Source organism: Schistocerca gregaria, chromosome 2 (genome assembly GCF_023897955.1).
Source record: "Schistocerca gregaria isolate iqSchGreg1 chromosome 2, iqSchGreg1.2, whole genome shotgun sequence".
NCBI classification, from domain to species: domain Eukaryota; kingdom Metazoa; phylum Arthropoda; class Insecta; order Orthoptera; family Acrididae; genus Schistocerca; species Schistocerca gregaria.
Genome location: NC_064921.1, coordinates 929082821 through 929096168, shown reverse-complemented (window position 1 = coordinate 929096168; position 13348 = coordinate 929082821). Strand labels below are relative to the sequence as shown.

At 36.3% G+C, this 13348-nt stretch overlaps 1 protein-coding gene and 1 long non-coding RNA gene across 15 annotated transcripts in view; one reads left to right on the top strand and one right to left on the bottom strand.

Annotated features, from left to right (window-relative positions):
* LOC126335362 (choline-phosphate cytidylyltransferase A-like) overlaps nt 1-5313 on the bottom strand; it is a 135076-nt gene extending 129763 nt beyond the window's left edge. For 4 of the 14 annotated variants that reach the window (XM_049998553.1, XM_049998555.1, XM_049998558.1 and 1 more), the window contains exons 1-2: nt 2972-5313; nt 2181-2299 (exon numbers count right to left, since the gene is read on the bottom strand). In XM_049998553.1, the coding sequence (XP_049854510.1) occupies nt 2181-2299; nt 2972-2990 (138 nt within the window). In that variant the 5' untranslated portion in view covers nt 2991-5313. Of the gene's footprint in view, nt 1-2180; nt 2300-2542; nt 2654-2740 lie in introns of those variants that run through there. The other 10 variants (XM_049998562.1, XM_049998565.1, XM_049998566.1 and 7 more) reach the window with 7 other exon arrangements.
* LOC126335364 (uncharacterized) lies at nt 2971-8804 on the top strand. Its single transcript, XR_007564862.1, has 2 exons — nt 2971-3057; nt 7321-8804. It is a non-coding gene; the product is annotated as an uncharacterized LOC126335364 (long non-coding RNA).
* The last annotated feature ends 4544 nt before the right edge of the window (nt 8805-13348 follow it).

Genomic DNA, 13348 nt, shown 5'->3' with positions numbered 1-13348 from the left:
CAACACATAAAAAAATTTCTAATCGTACAACGTTTTTACTTGATAAGTGACCATACTGGCCACAAAAATTTTTCGAATAATACTTATATCAAGCCAAAACTGGAAAACCAGTCTTCCTACCCTTGACGTTTATATCATATTTACATGTCTAATGGACAGCTGTTGTCTGATGAAATCCTTTACTGAACCATTGTTGTTAGTTACATGTTCCATAGATCATTTGAATGATTATTTTTATCAGAATAATGTGTGTAAAAGGTTCCATTGGTTAGGTAAGACAAAAGTGAAGGCCTGTGTAGAACAGACATCTAAAATAACAGAAGTACTGTCACAGCAGGCAATGAAACCCTTGAAACTCCAAGTGTCTGTGAAAACCTCAAGAGTCCAGTAACCAGTAACTCCGTTACCAAAGAGAGATTTGAAAGTGCATCAATTTCTCAAATTTTGTCAACAATTGTGCTGCTTCTATATAGTTGCACATGTTACAACATTATCTGTATAACTTACATTTTTTTGTAGAAACTGGTTTTGCTCCTTTTGTAAAATTTAATGAAACAGAATTGCAAGGTTCTCACAGCCTACTGTCAATTGTTATTGTTACTGTCATCTTCAGACTAAGGATTGGATAGATGCAGCTCTCAACAGTAGTCTAGCCTGTTCAAGCCTCCTAATCTCTGAATAACTATTTCAACCAACAACGGTAGTCTCCCATGATTTTTTTTTTTTTTTTTTTTTTTTTTTGTAGCTTACTTACGATGTAGGTGCAAAATATGCATCAAGATCTCACTAGAGAGTTGTCTGTTATCTAACACATTTTCTAAGTTTTGCTTGCACTTTTAGTTTTCATGCCAAACAGTGTTAAAAAAAATGGCAAATTGTGTTTAAATATGACGCAAATGCAAACGTGAGGCTATGGTACAGATCAACACGTTACAACAACCTTCATTTGCATTCATATTTGTCGGCTTCACCAACTCACAATCAAATTATCACCTCAAAACCTAAACTGAATCTTGGGCTACACTAAAGATCAGTCTGTCACCACATCCAAGATTTCAGTGGTGATCCAATATCACATTTGAGCCACCTACATTAATTCCTTTGTCTCTCTCTCTCTCTCTCTCTCTATAAGATTCATGACAGGAAAGTATGTATGTATACAAATTTGTATTACAATGTGTTATTTGGTATTATTTTATGTATGTATTTGTGTATTACATTTCCTTATAATGACTTCACATAAAATTTGTGTGTACATTTGGGTAACATCCTTACAATATTTATTATTAGATAAATAAATAAAAATATATGGATGTAGAGATGAAAAGGCAGGGCAGTGTGGAACCTGAATCAAACTAGTCTTTGGACTGAAGACCACAACAAAAGAAACATCTTGAGTTGTTCCATGCTATATGTTACAATAACAAACTTAGTCATCATTTCACAAATATGGTACACATAAAGTTAACTGTAAAATAGTGTCATCTTCGAATGTTTTCTTTTTTTCAGTTTTTATAATTCCTAATGTAACTTTACGGCAAAAAATGCCATGACATTTACATTCTAAAGTATTTTTTTACTAAATATACATTTATTACTTGTCTTCAACTGAGACTGATTTGACATATATCTAACATTTTTATGTTGGGCGTGTGTAACACACAAAGTTGTAATGTAAAGTCTTCACAGTGGCCCCTTTGTAACTGGTCTTACTGAATGAAAGTACTGTTTAATTTACAAGTAACATGTAACCATATTACAAGTTTAACATTTAAACAACAATAAAAATCATAAACGCGAGCATTAAGTCAAGTTTGGATTGCACTATAAAGTTGCACCATGTTTCCACTCAACAAAAATCCCTTGCCACAGCCGCTAACATCGTGGGCTGCTTCATTATATGGCACTTACATCATACTAAAATGAATAACACTAGCCTGTTACGCCCTAATATCTGTACAAACAAAATTTATTCAAATTTGTTTCCAGTAGAACAGCAGTGCAAAACAACATTCTTTCAATTCACTTAGTGACAATTATTTGAACTTATAAACAATAATTTCTGCATACCAAATTTCTCTTTTTGCCTACCATGTGAAACTTTCCGCCGTGCAATTTCTCCACATATCTGCCTTATGATTTCTCCATTTCAGATTATGAAATAGTTTAATATTACTCACCATTTGTATGGGTAGATTACTGTTTCGCAGGCAATTAGAACCTTCTACTTCCCGTGGACGCTTTCTTGACATCCTTGACGGAGACTGGAGGTTCCATCCAGAATTTGGCTCAGCTTTACCTGCAACATCATATGTAACTTACACTCTTCGTTTCTGTTAGGCAATTATTTCTGTCTTTTAAAAAGTCCATGCAGTCACAACAATCGGCATGCAATAACAGCTTTTGAGCGTCACAGCAGACGATCTTTAGTGTACTGGTTACGGTGCTGCAGATTTTAGCTGCCTCTGTAAACACGTGCGCGATGTACCGTTCAAATTCGTGCGATTTTAAATTTTCATAATAAAAGGGAATGGAATTTCACCATTTTCGTTATCCTTTTGCTGTTAAAACTTAATAACTCATCCATTTGTGGGCAAACAGCCGAGTGGAGGTATCAAGTAATCGACTATTGACGAAGCCTACACGGATATAATCAAAGCTTTTTTCCCCCTACACGCAAGTGAAATACTTCAAAAATAGTCATGCAATTCTTATTTTCTGTTGTAGATAATATCAATACCTGGAGGCATTAATAATAATTTTCGCAACTCACTTGTTTGAATATTGTTATCCTTGGTGTTCCCGTAATTTCAATCTATGAGTTGCGTCACTTATCGTATGATGTTGTGACGTGCCAGGATGTGAGAAATTACGACAGTATTATTATAACTGGAAAATTTTTATTTCGTTAACATTAGACATGGTAACCGAGGAGTTAAGCTATATATGTCGGTTGTTGTTCTGTACTTACTGTTTCCAATCAATGACATTGTCACGTTCACAACAGACTCCGGCAAATTGGTTAACTGCCAACGTTTCTATTTCTTGCAGCGAATGGTTCGAAAATAAGCACTTCTTACACTTAAGCATGTATGCTAACAGAAAACATATCTAACAGTTCTGTTGCAGTGTCTACCGATGATACGTGTGAACCTAATCGATGTGCAGCTATGACCTGGCACGACACGTTTCGCGTTTAGCGGGTCTACGTAACTGCTCCCCTCCTAGAGGCACTGTTCTGCGTGCGGCGTAGAGAAAATTGGAACCGTTTTAAGTGCTGAATTGACGATAACAATTAGACATCATCGAGTTTGACGTATTGCAACGTATCCATGAAAACGCATGTCACATACAGAGAGCCTATATAGGCTCACTTTCAAGTTCACATAAATTATAGCAGAGACATTTGACTACTAAGTATCAGGTCCATGGGAATGAGTGTTTAATTGAGGAAGAGAGAATCCCTAATTCCATGTTCGTGTCTTATGAGGAGATAACATGTTTTATATCACCCACTTCCAATTAAAGTAGTGAGATGAATATAGAAGTAGCTCGCAAAAATTCAGGAAGTGTGCATTTTCATTCTTCGGCCCGCAACGTCATTTCGTTGCAAAAACGTAGTAATGTGTTTAAACGATAGCAGTAGAAACATTGTCACGCATTTTATTCAGTAGACTTCTCATAAAAACATTGGTGATTCCCCCAGAGAAATTTAGAGAAATGTATAGTATTGTTGTACTGTCTGACTGTATGGTGTGGAAGCGTTTCAGACCAGATGATAAATCTGATAAAAATCGGCAGTACCACTGCCATGGAATTGCAGGCATGAAATGGGAGTTGGGGGGAAATACATATATTAGGAAATGTGTGTAGGTCTCTTGTCAGTCCCACTTCATGGTTTGATATTAAAAATAAGATACTAACAATGCAAATGAGGAAGGGAGTTCAACCAGACTAATAGAAATCTTATACTCTGCATCTCATACCATAAAGTGTTTCAGAAGATTGCAACCATTTTAAGTGATGCATTAAAAATTAATTTTAAAGGATTATGTGTGAGCTGACCGGATGTATTTAGACATGTATATTGCCAGAGAAGTGTGAAAGCTTCAATGCAGTTTGATGTATTACAAATAAAAAATTTTACCGTACAACTCATTTAATTATTGGTGTCAGTTGCAAAATATATTTTCTGTACAAATTACCTGTAACTGGGCTCAGCAGATTGGAAAAAGTGCATAAAGTTTGTTTAGCAAAAATCATTTACTGTTTACAATTTACAGATCTAGAACTGCTAGTTTAGCAAGCACTCTCATGTTTTTATCATCTGTGTGTTAAGAGTTTGTAGATAAGTCTTCAGAAACATTTGTAGCACACCTATGAGAATAACAGTAAAAATGCTAGCATACTGTGTTTACTTTCAATCCATATTGTTGTATGGGGTTAATTTTTGGAGTAATTCATAAACCAAACTAAAGTTGAGTCCAAGAATGTGCAATAAGAATTACTCGTGTGAAATTAAGAACATCTTGTTGAGGTAGCTACGAATATTAACTACTGCTTCCAACGTGGTTATTCCTTAATGAAATTTGTCAGTAAAAATATATCTTTTTCAAGTCAACAGCTCAGTTCATTGTATCAATAGAAATTAGAATAATCTTCATAAAGATTTGAAATCAGTCACTTTAGTCCAGAAATGTGTTCCTTCTACACTGCATCAATACACCAGCCACCTGACAGAGTGTCATAGAGGGTAGTTCTCGTTCCACTATGTGATCCCCACCTTCCCTGTTCCATTCACGACTGGAAAACCTCTATATTAGCTCTAATTTCTAAAAAATGTTTTGTCATTTCATGAGGTGCTTATGGGAGATAGTAATATACTGTTCGATTCTTCATGGAACACGCTCTCTCAGTATTTTAATATTACATCACTGTGATGCACATACGATATCTCTAATAGTGTCTGCCATGAAGTTTGTCGAGCATCTCTATAACGCTCACATCGACCAAATGACCCTGTTACAAAAGTCATTGCTCTTTGTTGGATCTCTCTCTTTCTTCTACTAGTCCTACAGGGTAAAAGTACCAAAATATTGAGCAGTACTCGAGCATCAGTCAAACAAATGGTTTGTAAGACAGTTCTTTTGGAGATGAGACACATTTGCTTAAGATTCTTCCTGTGAATCTCAACCTAGCATCTGGTTTTCCCACCTTTTCTTTCGTGTGTTCATTCCACTTAAGGTTGCCCCAGATGGTAACGGCCAGGTATTTTATTGTATATACTGTATCCAGCAATTTGTCATCAATAGTGTAGTTTTCTCTCTGTCATCTTCTGTTATTGGTCAGGAACACACATTTTCAATAACTTGCTGGCAGTCACAAAAAGTTTAATGATTAATAAAGTTCAATTTAAGAGGGGCCCAAACAGAGTTAATGGTAGCCAACTACTACTACTACTCCACTAATAATTATCTTAGTGGAACCAACTGATGATTATGTATTACTACTAACATCAAATAATACAAGTATTGTGAACAGTTTGAATTCTGTACAAATTCAGTGCAGTAATGTGATCATTAGAAATAAGTATTGTAAAATGACTTTTCTATTTGATTCTGCATATTACATACTAAGCTGAGCACGGGCTGTTACCTTCTTAGGGTTCTCAAATGATGCATAAATGAACAGGCACTATTGTGTGCCTATTATGCATACTTCAATGCCCATCTCAAGTATGGACTCATATTCTGGGGAAATTCCCCAGCAGCTCAAGGGACTTTCAGAATACAAAAAAGAGCCACTAGGATTAGGACAGGGAGTGGTGCTCGACAGTCCTGCAAACTAATATTTAAAGCACTGAATATACTGCCTCTATCGTGTATGTTTATTGTTGGCACACTAATGTACGTAAAAAAAGTATATGATTGGAAATGATGCTAATACTTTAAAGAACAAAGATATACATGATTATAATACTCGAATAAAATATAACTTGCATGTGCCCCCAGCCAGTACCAGTTTGTATCAGAAAGGCACATGCTATCTGGGTATTAAACTCTATAATAGACTATCAAATAGTATAAAATGCTTACAAAATATTAGTGCTTTTGCAAGATCTGCCGAAGAATATCTTCAGTACCACTGTTTCTACTCAGTAAAGGAATGTTAGGACCAGAATAACTGTTAAGAACTAAAGCTACTGTAATTTGTAACATTGTAAGAACTACAACTATTGAAATTGGTAGCATGTTGAAAAATGATTATTTAAATATGTATCATTTGAACTTAGTAATGAGTCCAATATCATCCTGTACACTGTACTACATATGATCAAAGGACTCAATAAATAAAGAACTATAATATGCATCTTAGCGTACTAAACATTTACATGTTTTTTGACAAGTTTGATATTACCTTGTAAGTGAAAATATGTTTAAAATTTTTAATGTATTCCCGCTTTCATAGGGACCATTTCATTTGGCACCTGTGAAAGGTACATTAGGATATTTGTTCTTCTTTGTAAATCTGTTGGTTTTTTCTTACATGTTCTACATTCTGGAGGACCACCTCACCATGGATCTATTGGAACATAGAGTACCTCACAACTTATCTAATCCAACTTGACCCTGTTAGACTACGGACTATGGATAGGACATGCTTCTCTACTATGTGTCCTAATGATGATGTCCTCTTGGGTAAAATACCCTGGAGGTATAAAGGGGTAAGAGGTTGTGTTGCATGGAGTGAGGGAGAACAGAAAGGAGGATAGGGAAGGCAACAGGGTTGAGAAAATCATGGACATTTTAAAAAACTGACCAAATGGGCAAAACTGGGTTTTTATGTTTTCTTTTGGTATTGATGATAAAAAGGTTCAGTTTAAATTTGTATGATCAATTTTTCAAAACACTAACCCATTCTCACAACTACTTTATTAGCATTTCTTCCCTTGCCCTGTCAGCACTGCATCCATTGATGAGAGAATCTTGTTTGGTCAAAATCAAGAAATAATTTAGGATAGAAAATACCGAAGAAATTAATGAAGATGTATAAATTTCTGCATGCTTCCAAAAAGTAGTGAATTGTATTTTTCAGTCATTATTTTTCATCAAATTAAAGTTCCCCACCTAACCCCACATTGCAAGAAAGTTTAAAATACAATTTTAATTAAGTAAATTCCTGTGATGATAAATAGTTGCTTCACTAAATATTATGGTCGTTTTTAATTTGTTTAAGGCTAACTATGTAACACATTGTTTCTTAATTAAATTTTCATAATTAAATATCGTTCTCTTTTTTGAATTTTTGTTTCTTTAACAGAAAAAAAAGCACTCCCCCCCCCCCCCTCCGGATTACATTGCAACTGCCCTGGAAGGCAGGGCCGGAGAGAAGGGTGGCTGGCAGCTGAGAAGGAGAGGCAGCAAGAGAACAGTATAGGAATCTGGCACTGGTGAGGTCACCCTGGTGCAGGCAAGGGGAGTTGTATGTGGAACACAAGACAGCCCAGGAGTGGGTTGGGAGCAGGAGGCAGTGAGGAGACAGAACAAAGGAAGAGGACGACTACATACAAGAAAATGTGAGTGTTGATTGTTAGTGTGGAGTAAGAGCCATGAGGACAGCTGCGGAAGTGAGAGTGGCATGGGTGACAGCAGAGACTGAAGTGGGATCAGAGAATGTGTATTGGGGACAATTACAATCCATGTAGTTCAGTGAAGAAGCTGGTATTGGGGAGAAGGAGTTATGAAGCAGCCATTGCAATCAGTCAAATAGTGCTCATTAGTAAGTTCCAATACTGGATGGCCATCTTTGGCATTCAGATTCTTTATTGCCATTGACCACATACAGTAGAATAGACTTTTACAATGATAGTAAGATACAAATATTGATCACGTTACATGTAAAAATTAAATACCTTATATACAGCTATAATCTTAATTATTAATATCAATATTGTCAATATCATAGAACTCTTTTATATAACAACATGGGTTTTTTGTTAGCCCGTCATATAATTTTATTTTGAACTTTTTAAAAGGCAAGGATTGAGCGACAAAAGGAAATTTGTTAAAAATTTTGAGGGCATTCGCTTTACGGGAGTTTCCTGTTATTGCTAGCCTGTGCCTTGGAATGTCAATGTTTGCCTTATTTCTAGTATTGTGTTTGTGAATTGTATTCCTGATGATACAGTCTTTAAATTTATTCCTGACAAAGATTGCAGCCTCATATGTATACAGATTCACCACTGTTAGTATCCTAAGCCTGGTAAAAAGAGGGTGACAGTGTTCTACAAGACCAGCATTACACATTATACAAACAGTTGTATTTTTTGGCATCAATATGTATTCCTAAGAGCTTGACACTTTTATTTTCTCTCGTCTTAGATAATCCTAACATAAGCTTTTGGGTTTTGTCTGGATTACACACAGATTTATTGCCTGCAAACGAATTTAATGCAGAGTCAAGAGTTTCTTGTGTAATCTTATCAAGGGTTGGGACATCATGGTGTGAAGTAAGCAGAGTTGTATCATCTGCATAGCAGATTACAGACTGTGATACAGAATGGGGCAGATCATTGATAGCCACAATGAAAAAGAAGGGGGCCAAGGACAGATCCCTGTGGCACACCTGTACCAATTTCTACTAAGGGGGTAATGGCTTATTTCTAATTGAGACAACTGTCTTCTGTTAGTCAAATAGGAAGAAATTATTGCTAATGTAGATTTTTATACACCATAATACTCCAGTTTTGTTAATAATTTGTTCAAAGGAATGCAATAAAAAAAAGCTTTACTTAGATCACATAATCCAAGTGACACCATCTTCTTATTTTCAAAATCTGTAAAAGTCTCATCAACAATTTCCAGAACAGCTGCAGAGGTATATTTACCTGCTCTAAATCCATATTGATTGTTGCAAAGCAGATGATGCTTTTCAAAATAATTCCTTAATTGAAAGTACATGAGTGATTCAATTATTTTTGAAAATATTGGCACAATAGGTACTGCTCGGTAGTTCTGGGGGACTTGTTTAACACCATTTCTGAATACGGGGATAATTTTCGAGATTTTTTAGCAGATCTGGAAAAACTCCATCCTCTAAACATCTGTTAAAAATAAAGCTTTGTGGCTTACTTATGAGGTGGACTGTTCTTTTAACAACAAAATTGGACATCCAGTAGCAGTCCATACATTTGGAATTCGATAATTTAGCAACAATTTTACAATCTTGAAAGGATGTGATATTGTTCCAGTGAAGCAAAGGTCCTTCAGACAGCTGGGGGACCAAGCAGATCCCTTGTAGATGTGTCTGTGGCCTTAATTTTGTCTCTGAGTTCTCTGACTGATGTGACAAAGTAGCCATTCAGTTCTCCTGGATCAAGCCGAGTTTGACATACTTGGGTGGAAGAATTATCTTGTCTAATAACTTCCCATGCTGCTTTACACTTATTTGGAGCACCTTCTATATACCTTTCACAAGCTACTTTTTTGGCTTCTCTGAGCTTAACTGTGTAAAATTTCTTATTTCTAAGGTAAGCATTGTACACCATATCCCTCTGTTCAGACTCTTAACTGTCCTTACTTTTATATGTTCGATACAATATGAGCATATTTTCTCTAATTTCTTTTGTAAACCAGTTTATTTTTGTATTTTTACACTAACTTTTATTAATGGGTAACAGGAGTACCATATGTTTGTATATTTTTTAAAGAAAGCTTCAAAATCATTTTCAACTCCTGCTTTTTTCTGGATGGCAGTTGTAAACAGTGTCCCAGTTTGTGTCCTTCAACTTCTTAAAAAATACATAATGTGCTCCTCTCTCTGATCTCTTACCCATGCCACATTAAATTCATTGGAATAAGATGGTTTTTTTATGATACAGCATTAAAAGCAATGGATCATGATCTGTAAAAACACCATCAGCCAAGCTAACCACATATTCCTCTCTATGCAAATTAACAATAATATTGTCTAGGCATACATAATTACGAGTAGGACACTTGTTCGTGCACTGCAAGTTTAAAGATCTGAATATATTAAAAAATGTTGTGGAGTCTTGTTGCCTTGAATTTCCCATTTCAGTATTAAAATCACCGCAAATAACAATCTTTGTTTTAAACTTAAAAAGTTTCATAACTACTAGTTCAAACTGTTCAAAGAAAACAAATGTCTCCATTTGGAGACCTATGCACAGGCTAACAATTATTATGTTTTCTTCCGTCAGTCTTATGCAGCTGAACTCAGCATTTACTTCTGAACAATATGGCATATCTAATTTTGAAAATTGTTGGCCATGCTTTATATAAATTCCAGCACCCATATTTTTTATGTTTTTCCTGCACATGATGTCAGCTAAAACATATCCTTGAGGAACTAAACTGTCAACTTGATCTTCTGTTAGCCAGTGTTCTAACACACATATCACATCTACATCCTTAATGTTACAAAACTGTTCTAATTCTGACAGTTCATTTCTTAAATAACAAATATTGACTTGTAGTAACCTTAATATTTTGTCATTGTTTTCATTCTCAAGTGAGTTGGCAAATCCGAGTTGCACATATTGTTTGTGACTAAGTTGGAATTGCTGGAATATTTACTTCCACTAAAAAAGCATTTTCATCAATGCTCTTGGTATATGTCATTGTTTCATCACGTTGCATGTTAAAGTCTAAAGATACATCATTTTTGTCTTTCAAAGGTATAACATACTTTATACGTCACTGCATGTTTGATTTTGCGTGAACTATAGCCAAGATCTTGCGACTAACAAATGCTTTCCCCAGTCTGTTGATGTGCAAAATATGTGATGTATTAAATCGTTTCCCTGGTGTGCTTATATCAACATATGTTGTATTTTTGAATTCCCTTTCATATATCTTGCACAGATTTATTCATTTTTTCTATTCCCTTGCTTACACAGGACCAATTATGTAGGTCATGATAATGTGGTACAGAAAAAAATGATCACGTTCATGTTCCGGAATTCGTGCACCCTCCGTTTAAGGGAGAGCACGAAATCTTTTGCTTCGTTTTTAGCTATGTCATTTGTCCCCGCAAGAAAGACAGAAAAATCGCTACTGTTCAGACCTGAGATTTTCTCGTGACTGACTGCACTTGCTACCTTGAAATTTGTACCTGGCTTCGCTATATTGTTGACCTTATGTCTGCATATACTTTGCAGTTCAGACACTATTTCTCGCCCCCGGCTATCAGTGCAAATGTCAATTTTACTTGTGGGCCTATTTGTTGCTGGAAGATCACTGTTATTTGGTCTATAATCACAAGTATCTGTTACGACTTGATTCACATTTTCCATGTCTTCTTTTTTGTCAACGTGAGATGATGATAACACACAAGAATTACTACCGGTTGGTAAATGAATATTGTTCACATTCATGTTATGTAGGTTGTTTTTCTGTGGTGAAATACTTCCTTCTCTCATCCTGTTTCCACCGTCTTCGATCCTGCCACATTGTTCACAGTTTTTTCACAGTCCATATTAAGAAGTAATTGATAATCATTGCCATTCACTAAATTTCCCTATACTACAGTGTCTTGCGCACAGTGTGGCAGTGACCATTCATTCGTGTGGACACCAAATAGGTGGTCATTCACTTATAAAAAGACTGTGCAAAAGCAACAGCAAATCTGGCATTCTTTGAGTTTGAGTGTTGGTAGATTAAGAGGACTTGAAGAAAGACATGAGTAGGTTGAAATTAGATATACTGTGAATTAGTGAAGTGCTGTGATGTTAAGAATAGGATTTCTGGTCTGGTGAGTATGAGGTTATCAACACAAAATGAAATTAGCAACCGAGCGAAGTGGCGCAGTGGTTAGCACACTGGACTCGCATTTGGGAGGACGACGGTTCAATCCCGTCTCCGGCCATCCTGATTTAGGTTTTCCGTGATTTCCTTATATCATTTCAGGCAAATGCCAGGATGGTTCCTTTGAAAGGGCACGGCCGATTTCCTTCCCAATCCTTCCCTAACCTGAGCTTGCGCTCCATCTCTAATGACCTCGTTGTCGACGGGACGTTAAACACTAACAACCACCACCACCACCACCACGAAATTAGCGTAAAAGTAGGAGTAATAATGAACAAAAAAAAGAGCAGGAATTTTTGGTAATTATTATGAGCAATTTAGTGAACGGATTAACTTAGACAAGATAGACACAAAGCCCTCACTAGTTACTGCCCACAGTGGTTCAGGTATATACAGAATGATTCCATGATAATGTTTACAAACTTTCAGGGATGATGGAGACGGGTAAATGTATCAATTTGAGGTGAGGGGACCCTGGTCTGGAAACGACCAAGTTAAAAGCTGCAAATGAAAATCATTCCGATACCTTTGACATTTGAATACATGTACCAGTACTACAACTGTAGGGTATGTAACTTTCCAAGGTGATAGGATGAAGAAAAAAAAAGTATAGTAAACATAGGTTGTAAAATGCATACTTTAAGAACTATGAGCACTTTTCATATTTGATAATGTGAAACATATTTCTTCTACTGAAGAAGTGCTCGTAGCTTTTTAAGCTACGAATTTTGGATCCAATATTTACTGGAAATCTTTTTCTTGTTTTGGTCCATATTATCTCCTCCAAAAATATGGAAACCAAAGAGCTTACAGCAAAGAGATGTGTTTCACAGTAGTGAAGGTGAGCAAGAGCTCATAACTATTAAGGTATGCATTATAGAGCCCACATTCACAGGTCTTTTTTCCATACTACCACATCTGAAAGTTTTCTACCCTAAAATCTTAGCAACGACAGTACTGGTACATTCTTTTCACTGGAAGAGGCATCATAACAATTTTCACGTATAACTTCTGACTCCGTCATTTCTGAATCAGGGTCCCTTAACTAAGCGTGATACATTTACCCTTCTCCATCATCCCTGAACATTTGTAACATCATCACAGAACCACCCTGTATGACTACTAGCTCTGAGATGATGGACGGAGTGTTGTCATAACAACACACTACAATGTAAATACTTCACGAGTAAGGATGTCACAAAAAAGCGGAAGCATTGAGTTGTTGAGAGGCATACACAGCAAAGAAAGAACACTTGATAGCTTTTGGAGTAATCCTTGCCTGATGCCTCTACATGGCGCCAACTGGACACACAATGCCAGTGCCGCATTTTGACAGGTAGACTATGTTGGAGCTGCGTTTTATGTCAGGTGGGATGGGAAGCAGGGAAATGGGTTAGGGTGGGTTGCTAGTGGCTCAGAAGGTGGCAACCAGTTTGATGGCTAGGAATGCAGGAGAGAAGAAGGTTGGTAATTGCACGGGCTAGGTGACTGATGCACAGGTGACGTGAAAACTATTGGGT